The sequence below is a fragment of the Barbus barbus genome, assembly GCF_936440315.1.
Source record: "Barbus barbus genome assembly, chromosome: 35".
In the NCBI taxonomy this organism is placed as follows: domain Eukaryota; kingdom Metazoa; phylum Chordata; class Actinopteri; order Cypriniformes; family Cyprinidae; genus Barbus; species Barbus barbus.
In genome coordinates, this window is record NC_136763.1 from 10987297 (window position 1) to 11006192 (window position 18896).

General features: G+C 39.3%; 1 protein-coding gene across 1 annotated transcript; it reads left to right on the forward strand.

The window, feature by feature from the left end:
- The first annotated feature begins 5738 nt into the window (after positions 1-5738).
- On the forward strand, positions 5739-15866 carry LOC306855299 (protein Wnt-7a). The gene is made up of 4 exons (XM_079393877.1): positions 5739-6437; positions 7174-7400; positions 10793-11064; positions 13548-15866. The coding sequence occupies exons 1-4, from the start codon at positions 6367-6369 to the stop codon at positions 14025-14027; spliced, it is 1050 nt and encodes a 349-aa protein (XP_079250003.1). The 5' UTR covers positions 5739-6366; the 3' UTR covers positions 14028-15866.
- Positions 15867-18896: the final 3030 nt, after the last annotated feature.

Here is an 18896-nt window from a genome sequence, read left to right on the forward strand (position 1 = left end):
GTGCTGCTTCTCTTCAGTTCCCCTCACTCATTTTCTATAGGGTTCAGATCAGAGGACTGGAATGGCCATAACAGAAGCTTGGTTTTGTGCTCAGTGACCCATTTTTGTGTTGTTTTTGAGGTTTGTGTTTGGATTATTGTACGGTTGGAAGATCCAAACATGGCCCATTATAAGATTTCTAACAGAGTCAGTCACTTATTGATTTTTTATCTGTTGGTATTTGATAGAATCCATGATGCCGTGTGTCTAAACAAGATGTCCAGGACCTCCAGCAGAAATATAGGCCCACAACATCAAAAATACAGCAGTATATTTCATTGTACACATGGGGTACTTTTTATCCCTGTGTTCACCAAACCCATCTTGAGTGTTTGCTGCTAAAAAGCTCTTTTTTTCTAGTTTCATCTCACCATAGAAGCCAGTCCCATTTGAAGTTCCAGTCGTGTCTGATAATTGAATATTCTGGAGTTTGTTTTTGGATGAGCTAGGAGAATTTTTCTTGAAACCCTCCCGAACAACATGTGGTGATGTAGGTGCTGTTTAACAATTTTTTTTAAGGTTTTCTGACCCTGAGACTCAACTATTTTCTGCAATTCTCCAGCTGTGGTCCTTGGAGAGTCTTTTGCCACTCAAACTCTCCTCCTCGCCGTGCGTTAGGACGATATAGACACACGTCCTCTTCCAGGCAGTTTCGTAACATTTTATGTTGATTGGAAATTCTTAATTATTGCCCTGATGGTGGAAATTGAAATTTTCACTGCTCTAGCTCTTTTCTTAAAGCCACTTCACTAATTTGTGAAGCTCAATTATGTTTTGCTGCACATCAGAAATATATTCTTTGGTTTTTCTCATTGTGATGGATAATTAAGGGCATTTGGTCTTTGTTTTCCCTCCTATTTATATTTCTGTGAAACAGAAAGCCATGGCTGGGTAATTTCATGTTCATAATCACCCTGGAGTGCTCAGAATTGTGAATATGAATTGGAATATACTTTAGAGATATTTTACTCATAAGAATTTCTAGGGGTGCCCAGTGTTTCCCACAGGATTTTGTGAGACTTGTGGCAGCAGGTGACGTCACATTGATTTGCATATATATGACGTCATTGCATCAAGTTCAGACGAGTTTCGGCATTTCAGATCTGTTCTACTCTATGAACTGTCACATACTGTAATACAACTGAATTCCCAATAAAGCTGTTCACATTATATTTTCTGTTGTCATAAAACAAGTATAAATAGTAAACACGACCCATTAATACTACATGTTAACCAGGAATCACTCAAACTATACTTCTTAAATCCTGATTTATAATCGCAACATCGTCTGATAAAATCAATATACATCTAACTCGTACTAAAAAGCGAGTATATGCGGTGGTTTTGGCTATATTTCTGTTTTGTCTCATTCAGCGCACTGCCTGCGTCTGAGTAACAAACTATGCGCATATTAACAGACGAATTATGTTCATATTTAAAAGTCCAAACAGGTGCTTGGAAACGCTGTTTTGTAAATGATTTATTGTCGATTTTGCTGCGTTAGTGCCAGCTGAATGCGCTGCTTCTCTGCCGCTCGCTGCAGAGTCGGACCTCGCGCTCGCGGGGCAGTACTGGAGACATCTTCCAACCGAACGATAGCTAAGGTTTTTTCAAAAAAGTCGCTAGGTTTGTCAGTATGTACCTGTTATGGGAAAAAAGCCGCCAAAAGGGTCCGAAAGTTGCTAAATATTGTGCTAAAGTCGCGCTCGTGTGTGTGAGACGCGGGAGCTGATGGCAGCGGGCGGTGGATATTGTCAGTAGCCCCTCACTGCAGAACAAAGATCCAGGGGGCGGGGTTGGATCCACATCTAGGGGGTGGAGATGGGTGGGTTTAGGTATCAGGGGGTGGAGACACGTAGGTTCAGGTATATGCAAGGTGGGAGGAGTTGGATCTAGATCCTCTGGATCTTGTGTTCTGCAGGGAGGACCATCTCTATGGGAAACACTGGAGATTGTCTGTGGGAGTGTCGACAGTTCTTGAGTACACAGAACGAGCAGTACGTAACGCGTAGTAGGGCGAGGGGAGATTTTCCACTAGTTAGTCGATCGCGGATGGTTTCATTATCTCGGGCGGATAAAAAAAAGTGCAAGAGATAATAATAGTAATAAAACAAAAATGTTGTCACCAAATTTTTTAAGGTGGCCCGCCCAGGTAAAGTCTATGTGTGGGAAACACTGGATGCCAATAATTGTGTCCAACGTGTATTTGAGAAAAAACATTTATTTTATAGTGATACCCCCCCCCCCCCCCCATTTTAAATTCTTATTATCCAATGAAAGGTTAGATTAGTGTGTTTTTGTTTTTAAAAAAAAATAAAAGATCAGAAGAATTAACAATGCAGATTAATTTTCACAGCCTCCTTTGATCATATTTACAAAGGGTGCTGATATTTTAGCCATGACTGTATATCATAACACATTATATTAACTATATTAACTAGCTTCATGAAAAATGATCAGAATGCATTTTGTAAAAACAGACTTAACATTAAAAAAAATTAAAGGAATTGTTCTCCCTAGTTATAGGAGATGTGGTTAAGTTTGTTTCATTATCAGAACACATTTGGATAAAGGTAGCATTACATTACTTGATTACCAATGGATCATCTGTAGTGAATGGGTGCTGTCAGAATGAGAGTTCAAACAGCTGCTAAAAACATCACAATAATCCACAAGTAATCCATATGACTCCAGTCCATCAATTGATGTCTTGTGAAGCAGAAAGATGCATGTTTGAAAGAAACGAATCCATCAAGGCATTTTAACTTTAACTCTCGCTTCTGGCTAAAAATATCAGGCCATAATGCATAATAACACTTCCTCCAGTGAAAAGGTCCATCCCCCGTTGTCCTCTCACATCAAAACACACCAACATATTTGTTTTGGACCGTTTTCACTTATTAAACGTGGTGGCATTTGCATATTTTCAACCTTTTCACTAGAGAATGCAATGTTATAGATGGAGAGAATTCATATTTTAGCCAAGAGCAATGGTTTGAAGTTAAAGCTGTCTTGATGGGTTTACTACAAACACGCAGTTTGTGGATTGCTTACATTACTGGTAGATTATTTTGATGTTTTTATCAGCTGTTTGGACTCATTCTACTGGCACCCATTCACTGCAGAGGATCCATTGGTAAGCAAGTGATGTAATGCTACATTTCTCCAAATCTGTTCTAATGAAGAAACTAACTCATCTACATCTTGGATAGCCTGAGGGTGAGTACATTTTAAGCAAATTTTAATTTCTGGACAAACTATTCCTTTAAGTTTCAAAACACGAAATTACATTTAGAATGATATGCATCTACAAGCTACCAACAAGATGGCTGAAAACAAGGCTTCAAGTGCTTTGGTTTTCGCCTGCCTGCCTGCTGTTACTGACGACATCTATCCCAGAGCCAAACTGGGCCCAAGTCCGAATGTGGTGGCATTTAATCTTTACTGAGATGTTAGTACGTAGCCAAGTCACACACAATGTCAACATGACTTCCTGGTGCCTGAGAGGGTGCCAGTAACTTGGCCAACCCCTCCATTTTGCTGCATTACTCGTGCTGTCTGATTCCGTTTGAGGGAGCGTTTTGTAGTCCCATAGCCGTCTGGTTAGAGTCTTTTTTTTTTTTCCTGTAATCTGTTCTTTCACTAACTTCTAATGATGTGCGACGAGAGCCGCGACTATTTTGCATTTTGTACAGTCGGTTTGTTTTTTATTTATAAACCTAATTCAATAACCTTTTCCTTGTCCACAGACTGACTGTGCATTTGGAAGTATGGTAGATGCCGAGGCGAGAATCCTAACATGGCGGACAGAAAGGACTTCGGAAAACATCAGTTTGGTTACTTCTGTCACTATCCTGTTACATTACTTCATTTCCAGGTGGAAAGAAGGCGACATGTGCACCGTGGGATGAGGTAGTAGGTTGTATAGTTTTAGGGTCACACCCACACTGGGAGATAACTATACAGCCTACTGTCTTTCTCAAAGTGAAAACGGAGCTACGGAGTATCATCCTACATTTCCTGATGTTTAATATCAGTGATAGCATTGTCACGGTATGTGCTGGCAAGCTGAAATGTTTTTGATTGTTAAAAGAGATGGCAGTGCTTGTGCAGTGTGAGGTAGTAGATTGTATAGTTGTAGGGTAGTGATTTTATCCTGTGTAGAAGATAACTATACAATCTATTGCCTTCCCTGAGGGGCAGAAATACACACTAAATGAACACCTGTTTATCTTAGATAATGTAATTTATTTTCTTTTTTTTAAATCAAGCTTTAATTTTTCCTTGTCTAAAGTAACTTTTTCACAAATACAATAAAAGTGTTTGCAAAATTATCAGTGGTTTTCTTTGATTTCATATTTATGATTAGTATTAAGGGCTTCCAGTTGTAATGCCTTTTGTTTAATAGAAACATTAAGTGAAAAGAGGTTTCTGACATCACCTCAACATCATGCATTCATCCTGGAGATGGCGCTCTTGTATTGTCTATATACTGCACACATGGCTGAACTTGACAGGATAACAGCTGCATGTCCCCTGTATGAATGATCAGCCACCAGTTTAGTATAAGAGGATGCCTTTTATTTTGCATTAAGCATATGCTGGATTTCTTCGGTTGCTTATTATTCCACGATACTTTTTATATTCCTATAGTGTCAACTTGCCAAACTTTGCTTGCATGGAGGATCTGTAGGTAATTGCTGTGTGGGTCTTTTTTGGGATGGATTGCAACGAGAAGATGCTTAGCAACTAGAAGTTAAATGAGCGATATTTAAATCATCAGCCTTGTTTGTGATATACTTGCATTTCATCTGACATTTTTTGAAAAAATGTAGGTGAAATGTTTAAAAACTTGATGAACTCTAATAATGGGTCTGAAGTTTAATATTTGGACATGGATTTTAAATGGTTGCACAATTTAAATATTATACTTACTGATTTCATGTGATTGATTTTTATTAAATAATCAGTCTTAAAACCTAAGACTGTCAGTGCTACATTGATCTTATAAAACTAGTCATGGACAAAAATATCAACTGGTACATGTCAATGTTAAACTACAAGTATTATAGTGAAAAATTGTACAAACAAATAACCAGGCACTTTGATTTTTGAGAAAAGAATTAATATAAATATTTAATATTAATATTAAGTAATAAATTGCAAGTTAATAAATTATGTTGGACTTTCTCAAACTAAACTTTACAAGAGAAAAAAGGCGCCCTAAAGAATTCATGAAGTCTTTGAATTATTCTTTTCTAATTTAAGGACTTTAAATTATGCGTTTCCAAATTATAGCATGATTTCTTGATGTGGAAAGACAATACGAGCTACTGTTAAAGTCATTGCTTACACAAATTCTAATAAGGGACACTTTTCTTGGAATGACCTTTCAGTTATGAACATTTCATCTAACTTTATTTCATCTATTCATATTAATAAACCTTACAGAGTTTAAAATCAGAGTTTAATTTTTCTGTTTTAATATTTGCTGTCCTGTTCTTAGTCCTGGAGTACACATGGTTCTTTGACATCTTTGTTTTGGATAGGAAGGTGGATAGATGAACACATCTCTCACCTCGCAATTAAGGACTTGAGGTGGGTGAGGGGGAAATCTAAAGAACAAGTTTTCTTTTCTCATGGGAGGAGCAAGCGGGTGCAGGGAAATAGATAAAAGCTCTGTTTAAGAAGCTGGAGTTACTGCGATATGATCTTCGCCAAGGAGCGCACAGAGAATATACCTTTCTTAGATTTATTACGGTATTATAGCTATAGAGTATAGATACATATCTTAGTGACACGTCTGTCGCTTATTACTCGGCTGTCGTATCTCAAATCATATTTTTACCTCCCTACATACCGTAGGCTACTTCTATGCATGTGTTGTTTGGTTGAACGCGTGCTCGCGGTGTGTTTTGAAGTCATTAGTCGCGTTATCAACCTGCTTCTCGGCTTCAGGAGCGCACAGACGTTTACAGGAATATCGAAATGTTGCATTTCCTCCAGAACACACCTTAAAAGATTTAACAGCTAAAAGAATTTGCTGGAAAGTGTGCTGTGAAAGTAAAAGCGGGTAGCCTAGTTGTAGTCTGTTCCAGTAAATCGAGACGCGTAAAAGTGATTGAGAAGTTGTACATATGCAGAATAACATTCATCTCCACACGTCCCGAAGGATATCAGCTCAGGTGTTCACGTCAAGTTTTCACGGAGTTTTGCATCCCTCCAAGGACTTGCTTGGCTTGTGATAAAGCCTAGCGTCCACCGGTTAGGCTACCCATCAGGAGGCTACTACCACTTCACAGTCTATTAATAAAGTACAGGCTGAACATGAGCAGGAAAACACGCCGCTGGATTTTTCACATTTTCCTCTGTTTGGGGATTATATATCTGAAGATTGGGTAAGTAGGGTAAAATAGAATGTGTTTTTCTGTTTTATTTTGTAAAGTATTTAATACTGCATTTACGCAAAAAGTTTAGTTGTAAATGTAGACTAGGTCTAAATTAATTAGCCTTTAATAACAGTTTTACCGCCATTATGACACTTTGATAAAATTTTGTAAAATACTGTGAAAAGCCTAGCCTATATATCAAACAATAGCTCAAGTGAAATGCACTGATCTAAAAGAGCAGTGGTTATTTTTATGGAAATGTGATAATATTTCACATTTAGCCTACGAGTCATTTTATTTGTCCGGATTTATTTAAAAATAAAAATAAAAGTTCATTCATAAATTTAAGTATTTTGAATTATGAACATGGTATGGTTTCAGCTTTTTAATTTAATTCTGGGCTTTTTCGAGGTGCTTAAATGGGGGGGAAAATATTTATATTACAAATTTGGAAAATCAAAATCATATTTTCCTATCTTTGTGGCATGAGATTATCTATTTGTTTCATATTTTTCTGTTGTTTATTAGTGACAAGTCCCTAAGAACAATATGCTATGAGTTACAATACATAAATAATAAGACATCCATATAATAGTTTGTCTCCCAAAGTGCTTTAGGGCTCAGTTTTGTTACCATCCATGTATACTGTGAATTATTTTGTAGTCATGGCTCCTTCCACTCAAACTGCATTTAAGTATTCAATATTTTCCTGCATAAACATTCCATTTCATTTTAAACTTTACAGGGGCTTTTCCTCCGTGGTTGCGTTGGGAGCAAGTGTTATCTGTAACAAAATTCCTGGTTTGGCCCCTCGTCAAAGGACTATCTGTCAAAGCCGGCCTGACGCTATCATTGTCATTGGAGAAGGAGCACAAATGGGAATCAATGAGTGTCAGTTTCAATTCAAAAATGGAAGGTGGAACTGCTCGGCCCTCGGGGAAAGAACTGTCTTTGGAAAAGAGTTGAAAGTGGGTATGTTACCAAATTACTACATTTATACTGTTACAGTATTCAGAAATGAATCGCTGCTATTTTTAAACAAGTGGTCTCATATTTTAGACCGAGTTCTAGATTTTCTTCTTTAGATTTCTGTTTTTTGCTGAGAGATTGTCTGACAATGTTTATGATGTTTAACATTGAAATCGGAGGTGACTCTTAAACACCTGTTAGAACACTCTTACTTAATACTTCTTTCATGCAAATATAAGATTTTCTTCACAAACTATGCATAGACTTATGTGTTTTGGAATGACACTATATCGTGTCCTGTTTCTGACATCTCATTTGAAAAGATTTGTCATTGGATGCCAGGCAAATGTTTAGATTCTCACAGGCTATAGTAACAATGTCAGGTAGGTTTCAGCTGCATGCATTTATGGAGCAAGTGCCAACGCGGCTGGATTTATAGCCTTCTCAACAGTCCACCCTCTCAAAAGAATTCTTTTTCTAGTCGACCTGTCTTATCTGTAGATTTGAATGATTTGGCAGTCAGGGTTTTCACTTTACCACGGGTATAAGTTACAGTGGTTGAATAGTAGACCAAAAGAAAGTACAGTATTGTGAAGAAATGTAACAATATGTCACCTCAGAGAGACAAAGCATAAGTAATTAAGTGAGTTTTTCACTTGGAGTAATGTTATCCATTTTCCTAAGGCAAACTTAGGCCTGTTAAGGAGTCCTTCAGTGCTATTGAGCCTGCGACACATTGATGAATGGTGGTGTGAAGGACTTTGCTTTAGCTTCAGATCATGCTAGCAAATAGGAGCTGGCATTATTGAGTGTTTTTTTCCTGCGGCTGCAGGGAATTTCGATGCTCAAATATCCAAACTCTGCCGGAAATAAACTCCAATATAATATTATCCGAAATGTCTTCTCTTTCCTTTAGCCGCACACTCTTAAGATCCAGCCAGTGTTGCGATGGTGTGGTTGAGGCCCAGGGGAGAAGCTTAGATCTGTAGAGACTTGTATCTATCGCTGAAGGTGAAGCTGTATTTTATCCCTCTGCATCAAAGACAAGCGCCTCCTGAAAAAAAGCACAGGTTTTCTTCTCTTTCCATCTCATTCTGGAACTGCACACACTCAGCCGTTTACACTTGAATGGCAGCCTGGATCTGTTGTGGGTGCTGATTATATTATTTAATGCTGTCTGCTTGGACAGCTGCTATGGGTCTTGTGTTGTGTGCCCTCTCATCTAAGCGCCTCAGATGACGCTGACCTAGAGTGACAGACCGTGGTCTCCATTTCTGAAGCAGCCCAACTGCTTTATTTACCCAGACTCTTTTTGTCTATGGTCGGAATAGGGAGGATTAAATAAAGTGGACAACCGTTCAAACGGGATTGGTTTCAGTGGGTGTATGACCAGTCATGCTCATAGTAGCAGAAGTTAGAAGATGAAAAGAGGTAGTTAATCCTGTGGGGAGGGGCTTGCGTACTCCAAAAAAAAAAAAAGAAAAAAAAGTTGAGTAATGTGCAGTAATTTTCAGGGCCTGGTACCAAGGTCCACATTTGGCACACACAGCAATGGATTCCACTTATAGGTGCACTTTTGCCGTCTCCACTACCCATGGACCCGTTCACCTTTTTATCGTATATGTGAATGAAGTTCTGATTGAAATATAGCTTGCTGGAAATCAGCAGTTGGACAGATATGTGAAAGGCGTATCATCGTTGTGCTTGTGTTACTTTATGTTGCTTGAGCGCAACCCTCCTAAATCTTCTCTGACTTAACCACCCTCTGGTATGCTCAAAAATAGTTTTCCTCCAACAGCATTAATGCCTCAAGTCCAGACAAGTACATTGTATGAGGTTTATAAATTAACCTCTTGCATTTACAGTTTTGGCAAGAGACATCTCGCACAGAATCATGCAATGCCACTGATTCAGATTTCTCTTGAAAATAAATGACACCCATGTCTTAACACACGTTTTATGGAAGTCTTATCTGCTGTGTTTGTGTTCAGAATATCTTGATTTAAGTAAACATAGCTCGAGTGATATACAAAGACAAGGAGCATTCTGCTCTAGTATTGATGAGAATTTTAAGATTTTACGTCAAAACAGTCTTCATTTTCCTTTCTTCAGGATACATCCCTACTCCTTTGGCAACAAGCCCAAACAACTCATAAAAATCTCCACATAATTGATGCCCCAAACTGGCCTTTGTTAAATTGCATGGGCAGAGTTTCAAGATGTTTATCATCAGCAGGTCAACACATACCAATGTTAGTTTCAGGAAACCACTGAAGACTCTTGTTGCTGCTCTTGATCGCTTAAAGGTGAAAATTCCTAAATTGCTGAGCCAGTCTGTTAACAGTCTGACATATATATGTGTGTTTTTCACTTTGTGGCAGGAAATGATCAAAAGATAAAAAATATATTAATTGTAATAACTCATGATGACATCAATCTTTATGAGGCCTATAGAGGTTAACTTTTTAATGTGTTTCTTCGGTTCAGGTGTGTAAATGATTCTTAGCACAGTAAATACATGATGACTCATTAATCCAAAAAAGGATATGTACATTTCCGGGAATGTTAACATAACTGAGCAACAATGAATGCATCATATTTTTTAAGGGATTTTCCATGCAGCACTAGGTCACTATTTATATTTGGCAAATACTTTTATCCAAAGCAATTTGCATAGTGTGAAAATTGGAAGCTTGGAACTCTTGGAAAGTGTTTTGTTGCTTGATGTCACCTTACAAAAAAGTCCCTGAAATAACTCTTCGCAGGACTTCAGACCTATCTTTGTCCTTATAAATGAAATACACCATTAACCTGGAAGTGCCCTGTTTAACAGTGGCAATCAATTATAGCAGTGCTCTTGCCAGGGAGGCACTGCATGCCTGAGGAGTTCATCTCCACAGGGTGGATCCCTCGTTCTGACGGAAGCTGGGACAGTGGCCAGGCTAGAGTCTAAACACACACCCTCTATCTCTACCATTCTATTGTCTCTGAAATAAACCCTTGTCCTTTGTGCTTATTAAAGAGATGGACCGTTCCTTCCTTTGCTCATCTGTGTGCAAACAGTTATTTGTCTTTCTGTTTCCTCTCTATGACGACTGAAGGACAATTATTTGTGTTTTGAGTAATCACAGGTATATGATCCGTGTTTGTTTTGCCTGTGTTGGGTCCTAGATAATTTTTATATCATGTTTTTCTCAGTAAGCCCCCACACCATCTACTGCATACTGTTATTCAGTGTGAAGTGTGCATGATAAATGAACTACACTTGACTCAACTAACACATTTCATTATTGCTATGAGTGTCAAGGTATGTCAGGTATGTAGGGTGCTTTAAAACTGCCTCTGCTGGACCTTGTTGACAGCAGTACTGACAGAGAATATTCTTTTGAATCCAGGAAGTAAGGAAGCAGCCTTCACCTACGCCATTATCGCTGCCGGGGTCGCCCATGCCATCACGGCAGCCTGCACTCAGGGTACGCTGAGCGGCTGTGGTTGTGACAAGGAGAAGCAGGGCTTCTACAACCAAGAGGAGGGCTGGAAGTGGGGAGGATGTTCAGCTGATATTCGCTATGGTCTGAGCTTCTCAAAGGTGTTTATAGACGCACGGGAGATCAGGCAGAATGCCAGGACACTCATGAACCTCCATAACAATGAAGTGGGACGCAAGGTATGTGGCACAGTTTGCATGATTTTTAAGAAGTACCATGTCATGCATAAAAACATCATTAGGCCAGGTTTTTCCAATCCTGCTCCAGGAGGGCAACTTTCCTGCAGGGTTTAGCTCAGGGTTCCTCAAATCTTGCCCTGGAGGGCCAATGCGCTGCAGAGTTTAGCTCCAACCCTGATAAAATTCACCTACCTGTGACTTTCTAATGATTCTGAAGACACTGATTAGCATGCTCAGGTGTGTTAGATTAGGGTTAGAGCTAAACTCTGCAGGAAAGTGGATCTCGTGGGCCAGATTTGAGGATCCCTGGTTTAGCTCCATCATACCTGCCTGGAAGGTTTTTAGTGATCCTGAAGACATTGGTTAGCTGGTTCAGGTGTGTTTGATTGGGGATAGAGCTAAACTTTGCTGGAACATGGGCCTACAGGAGCAGGATTGGCAGGTGTTTCTTGTAAGTCCTACAGCAGGGGTTCTCAAATCTGGCACTTGAGGTTCATTTTCCTGAAGAGTTTAGCTACAACCCTAATCAAACACACCTGAACAAGCTAATCAAGGTCTTCATGATCACTAGTTACAGGCAGGCAGGTTTGATCAAGGATGGGGCTAAACGTTTGCAGGAAAGTGGACCTCAAGGGCCAAAGCTGAGAATGAATTTGCTCTGCTTTGGAGTGGGTAGTAGATTAAAAATAATAAGGTGTAGCAATGCAATGCAATTTAGTTTTAGCATGCACTTGACCAGCTATTTGTGATTATGGCAAAACTCAAAACTGAAATAATTTATAAGCAACTGTGATCCACTAGTGGATTTGGGATGAGTTGGTAAGACAATAAAGATACTACTTGACCTGGAGAGTGTGATGTTTCAGCACTCTGGACAGAGCTTTTTTTGGGGGGCTTTAAAAACTTTATCCTGACCAGTAGCCTTTTGTAACTTCTTTCATAAAACTCTTCTGGTATCTGGTGCCTCACATGTACCAATCCTCTCTTTATAGCAAGTATAATCAGTCCAGTGAATTGACAATTCACAAATTCATGCAATTTTGCACTTTTTATTGAGCAGTTCTCAATGAAACTAAGGTCATGGTAGCAATATGCCACACCCATGATTGTGATTGGTTAATGGGTAAATACAAGGGGCGTGGCCTCACTTAAGACACAAGGATCTTTCCATTGTAAACTTTTTCCATTGAGGCTTACTGTTTATCAGGAATCAGCAGCATGAACATACTAAGCCCGATATGCATCCTAGATTGCAGACAGCTGCCAAAAAGACTCCTGAAAGTCTGAGAGGGAGAAAAAAAATAATTAAAACGCAAAAGCAACACACAGCAAAAGTGAAAAATTGTGAAAAGAAGAGAAAGAGAGGGAGAGAAAAGACACATTAACCAACCACACCAAAGATTGCGCCGCCCTGAACATTCAATCCACTGATGCCAATCAGACCACTCGGATATCTTCCATATCTAAACAGGCACTCTGCTTCACTGAGTTCTGCTTACATTTGCCCATTCATTCATCTATTCTGAGCTAACCTATGTTTTTTCTGTGCATTTCCGGTGCATTTCTAAGCCTACAGCTAAGGTGAAATGCATTAATGTTTAGCATGCAAATTAACTACAGGACAAGAAATGATACAGCATCCCTCAGTTACACTGCAGCTCAAAATGTTTTGTTTTTACCTGTGACGTGGCACCTGAAACCTGACTCCTGAGCTTTATCTGTGTACACTACACACAGGCTGATTGTTGTAGGAACTCTGCGATCATCGTTCAGTCAGTGTTTATATCATATCCTGTGCAGATTCCGCTCTATTGCTTATACAAGACAAGAGACTCCTACAGACAGCCTCTGATAGTTTGCCCCATGCAACGATTTGTGGCGTGTGTTTTGTACACAAATGAAACGGTTTCCTACAAGTAGTCAGAGAGCCTGTGAACACAAGCTGTGTTTTGCAGGCCCGCTCTCTACGCAGCGAGAGGAATGAGGTAGTCTAGCACTGCAAGTTTAACAATCCTTGCATTCTTCAAATCGGAATGTTAAAAAAACTTTTGTCTCAACCTGTTAAACCATTCCCAGAAATGTGTCTTAAAATACCCAACTGTATGCCACCGAGGGTGATTTCACTAATCCCCACTGTATTGTTAGTCTATCCAGATCTTGGTTTGCTGGAATATGCCTTGTATTAGATGATGTGAATATATGCAAAATGTTTAAACATGGTTTATGGCCAAAACTATCACATACCTTTTCGTAAACAAGATCTTTTCCTTCCTCATACATTCTCCGCTTAGCATCAGTAATTCTATCTTTTGTAACGGATGATTGCACACTTCAAATTTGTCACCAGTTGGACTAACTAAATCAACAATGAGTCATCAAACAGTCTACTTTCATAATTACCTTAGGCTAAGATTCCTAAGAGAAACCTAGGTGCCTAAATAATCCCAAAGGTACTGACTTGTTGATTTTTCCTCCCACTTCAGGTCTTGGAGAAGAACATGCGTTTAGAGTGTAAATGTCATGGTGTATCAGGATCCTGCACCACCAAGACTTGCTGGACCACTCTCCCAAAGTTCCGGCAGTTGGGTTACATCCTTAAGGAGAAGTATAACCACGCCGTACATGTGGAACCGGTCCGAGCCAGTCGGAACAAGAGACCTACCTTTCTGAAGGTTAAAAAGCCTTACTCGTACCGGAAGCCTATGGACACGGATTTGGTGTACATCGAGAAGTCGCCCAACTATTGCGAGGCAGATCCCGTGAGCGGTAGCATGGGAACCCAGGGCAGGATCTGCAACAAGACTGCACTGCAGGCCAATGGCTGTGACCTCATGTGCTGCGGCCGGGGATATAACACACACCAGTACTCACGCGTGTGGCAGTGCAACTGCAAGTTTCTTTGGTGTTGCTACGTCAAGTGCAACACCTGTAGTGAACGAACAGAAGTGTACACGTGCAAGTGAAATATTTATTTCTGGGGAATTGATACACACCTGTGACTAGTGCGGTAGAGGGGTCTACAAGTGTCGCAATTGGATGATCACTGCAATGGGTTCCAAGTATTGAGAGGAAAGAGCCATTTGCACTGGAAATCGTGGGTCTGGTGGAGTCTAGACGGAGTAATTGTGTGCAATGCATCCGGCTTTGCTCCAGAGTTCTGCTGAGGGCTTCGGTGTTGGTACCAGTAGACACATTTCTGTTCCAGTACTGAGCAACAGAGCGAAATAGCCTGCAAAGGCTTGATCTGTAGACCGTGAGAAAGATGTGGGGTGTGATTATTGAGGGTGTTCTGCTCCGTAGACAGCACAGAAGGTATTTCTGAGGAAATTTTTGGCCTGAGTGATTGATATAACAAATCTTACAACATAAAAAACTGTACATGGACACAACAATGATATTTAACTTTTTATTTAGAGAAAATGGCTAATGTTAATTTATTTGATAAGAAAACTACTGATTTTTCTCATTGTTTACTAGCTTAGATTTAGCTCTTCTCCTGTTTAATATTGTGTGTTTTGGATAGAAATAAAATGACCAACTTTTACACTGTACATCATGTGCTTTAGCTTAGGGATGAACCAACGACAATGCACAATACAAAAACAAGTGCACTGCACTCAAGGTGTAATTACAAATCTCTGAAAGGAGACTCTACTGTCTTTAATGTACCATTGTAAGGCTTTTTGCTTCCATTTTCCCATATCCTTAAGTGCCAACCCTTGCACATATATTCCTATGTACAATTACACACTGGAATTGGGCATCGTATTTAAAGGCTCATTCCTTCCAAAGTGGATAACTCTTGTTTTTAACATGGGTCCACAAGAACAGCTGACTTTAAACTGGAATAGTCCAATTAAAATAAGTGTATTTAAATGGGATCTAAATGCTACCCACTTAAACTTTGGGACCTCATTTGACACAAAGCTTTATGCTAATGAGGCCACAAGCTTCCCTCGCTTTTGGCTAATATTTGCTCCGTTGGCAGCGAAAGAGAATCAGTAATTAATTCACTTTTCGAATGGAACAGCCTCAATACAGATGCCCCATCTACTACTGATGTGGAATGTTGAGATCAGATAACCAGTTCTATTATTGTTATATATTATAGGTAATAACACTTTTTGCTGCTAGTTTTGTTCTGTTCTGTAACTGTAGTTAGTACTAGTAGTATTTTGTGTGTTGTGACCAAATGTGGTTGTCCAGACAGATTGTCCCTGTGTTGACATATATTTTGTAAGAGATTATTTTTATATTTTATTTATTTTGTGTAAAGGAAAAACCCACTACCAATGTCCTTTAGATGGACAGAAATTAGAGAGATAAGCTAGAAACAGTGTGATTGTGTCATGGTACCAGCTTGAGCAGGTTATTGTAATCTACATCTCAATGAAGTATCACTCATGGTGATGTAGTTGCCAAGTACGTAATAATGAAAATATTGCATTTTACAAGATGATCATACTGGTGTTCGAACATGAAAACTTTCACAACAAAGGTCCTGGATATGGGATCAGTGAGGGAAACTGTAGTTAAAATAATCCTGGGACAAAACTCTCTGGTACTGAGAAAAATTCATGACTGAGGGTTTTTACCAAAGAACATCTGAATTTGAGTTTGGCTCTTTGTCAAGAGCTTAAGAGCAGGATGGCCTTGATGTAATAATTATTTTACAAAAATCTGTGATTTCAACAGATGTTTTGCCAAATTGATTGTACTACATTATTGTGTCATCATAAATGTTAAAAAAGATGTTATGCATTATGTTTCCAACAGTGTTAATAAATATTTCCATGGCTTCTACCATTTTTTATTTTTTAAGGGGGAAGCAACAGTTTCATACTTTTTATTTATTTTACAGGGTTAACTCTAGTTAGTCAAATCAAAACGACCTAAACTAAATGACCTGTTAGTCAGAATCATCGCATTTCCCATACCATCTCTCAGCCTTACATCTTATAACCAAAAAGAGTCATCACTAGATTGACAGTCCCTCAAATTACTAAAGCAGTAGCAAGTGGCAAAATATACATTACACTTAACTTATGGTCGACTACTGGTTCTGACATTTTTTACTACATGGATTACCTCAGGCAAGGGAGGAAGCTAACGAAAGTACTTGCATGTTAATGGTAGGGCTGGTGTAGAGCTTTAATTGATGAGTAGCAGCGAGGAGGGTGTCACAGCAATGGGCCGATAGAAGGGGGGGAAGAGGGGTGATGGATTACTCTGACATCTGCTTCATTCGCTTCCCAGCGCCGTCACCACAACAACGCCTCTGTGGCCCCCAAAAATGCTGTCCAGTCTCCCTGAGAAGCAGACCTGCCCATTAGCGAAATGTTAACTATGCAAAATCCTGCTAACTTTTGGATGCTATTTATTTTGAGCCCCCCCCCCCCCCCCCCCCAAAAGGCGATAGGGATGGCAAAAAGAGAGGCTTTGCCATTGTAAAGAATGATGTCAAGAGGAATTTAAATCCAAAAGTTAGAAAAGATTTTAGCATCACCCCTTGAATAATCACCACAAAACGCTCCTTTGAGAATCGGATGAAAACTCATCAATAGGCAGCAGCGTGAAAAGGCAGCTGGCCAAACAGCCTTGGTTAAAGTAACATCGACACCCAGTCACCATGAGCTGAATCACAATATTGTGTGGTTTTGAAAAACCTTTTGGATGTTACTCTCTTTGGCTCAGGCTCCTGCTTCTTTTCCACATTCTGAATGGCATGACGTCGGAGAGCTTAACACTTGTAGATGGAGGAGACAAGAAATGTTAGAAGAACAATTAAGGGGAGACAAATTCCACATCTAGTTGCCTCTGTTCGTGACGCCTTCGCTTTCCCTTCACAATGAAGCCATTTAATTAACAGAAACTCTCTGTGAAAACTTTAGTCTCAGAGTTGAATTTTTTTGTCGATGCGCCAACGTGTCGCCCCCTATTATGTTATCATGCCTGCTTAATTTCAGATGTGCAGGGATCAAAATATCAACTTTTACGTAATGTGTTAATGCTGCAGTTGAGCGTGTTAGCCACCTGTTAGGGTGCATTGCAAGAAAGCCAGGTGTTCGGCATGATGGCAGAACGTTGACTATGTACCTTACCTCAATCTAACTGCTCTTGGGTTTAATATCATGCTGTCTGCCAGCAACTGTTAATGCCAAGAGGCTATCATTGAAAGGCTAATTAAGATTCCCGCAATGTTTTCCTATAAACTGTGCTGTTTCACTGCCAAACCATTCTCCGTTTAACGTCAACGCCTGTCTAGCAGGGTGATGGTTGTGAACTGAGACTTCCCCAGCTAACATACACTTTTATGGTCCACTTTGGGCGTACCTGTGCACACCTGGAATTCAACAGAAGCCTTTGATTTATTGCTATCTGTTCGTCTACTTGAAGCTACTGCTGGAGCGATGCAAGGAACGGGCCACAGAAGACTGGTAATGTCCTCAAGAAATTTCCTGGCCTTTGTGCCATCTCATCTTTAACGCTATAAAGTATGGGTCGGCAAGTAAGTTTGGCATCGGGCCAAAAAAAAAAACAATTCACCACTAGATGGCGGGCCAGAACATAGTCAAATGATAATTTAAGATATTAATTGATGAAAAATGCAACCAGAATTGCCTGTGACTGACTGTTACAATGTATTTTGTAACTGGTAGTTAGCTGTTACTCTGTGTAAAATCCTGTGACAGTCATTAACAAAAAGCCACATTTGTGTGGCGGTCAGATCAGAGTATGTGAGCGGAGTGGAGCGTCAACAATTTCCCCTCCGCGCACCGAGCATTTAATAATCACTCCACTCCGCGCTCACTGATATCATAAACACCGCTCCGCGTCCGCTCACATACTCTGATTGTGAGTAACTGTTGTTGTCATGACAGATCTATTTCAGAACCAGCCGCTATCAAAATAATCTGGCTACTGACGCATTTTTAAATGTAAGCTGTTCTTGCAGCTTGCTGTTCTAAATTATGATGACTGGTGATATTTTATATGTTAATGACATTAATTAGGAGTCGTTTACAAGGCAGAGAGCTGAAACCATTTAATTGTTTGTGTGCAAGCTAAAGATAATTTGCGATTCATGGATTTTGCATCTGAAATGAGCATTTTCTGTTCTGTTCATTCTCTGAATCATATTCGAGATATGATCGTAAAATCAAATTTAGGATGGTTTCTGCGCAACATTTTATAAATGAGGCCCCTGTTGTATCTGATTAACAGTTTATAGTTTTTAGCAGTTAATTAATTAATTAAATTACGAAATTAATTCTAAATTCTAATGGAATACGTTTCTTTTTTGCAGTGAAATCTACTGATTTCATTAAAAAGTGTACAAAAGTGTACAAAAGAATACATTTTATATTGTTAGTAATGTTTCAAGATGAACATTTATTGGACTGAAGCAATTTAGATTTAAAATAAATAAGAAAGAGTCGTGTTCTTCCTCCTTGCGTATTAGCTCCATATTTTCCTCTGTTAAGCCATCAAAGCCTGATGTATCAAGTATGATACTCAAAAAACACATATGCAAACTTTTTTGTCTAAAGATTTAATAAACCGAGCTGATAAAATGTAGAAACTGTAACTTGAATTGTAAGTCGCTTTGGATAAAAGCGTCCGCTAAATGCATAAATGTAAATGTAAACCATTCCATTTCCATTATTTATATATCAGGCTTTACAGGGTTAAATAATTTTAGGACCAGCGAGATGCTCTGCTGACTTCATTGAGGTGAGATTATCTTAAGGTAAGCGATGACTTCGTTTTGGTTAAAATGAGCTGCTAATTCAGTGTAGGTTACTAGCTGTGTGTCATTCTTTTATTGGGCC

What these genes read in the sequence shown, in the direction of transcription:
- LOC306855299 (XM_079393877.1), top strand. Translation starts at nt 6,367, where the DNA reads ATGAGCAGGAAAACACGCCGCTGGATTTTTCACATTTTCCTCTGTTTG. An exon ending in ATTATATATCTGAAGATTGG is followed by an intron (nt 6,438 to 7,173) that starts GTAAGTAGGGTA and finishes TAAACTTTACAG; the next exon opens with GGGCTTTTCCTCCGTGGTTG. An exon ending in ACAATGAAGTGGGACGCAAG is followed by an intron (nt 11,065 to 13,547) that starts GTATGTGGCACA and finishes CTCCCACTTCAG; the next exon opens with GTCTTGGAGAAGAACATGCG.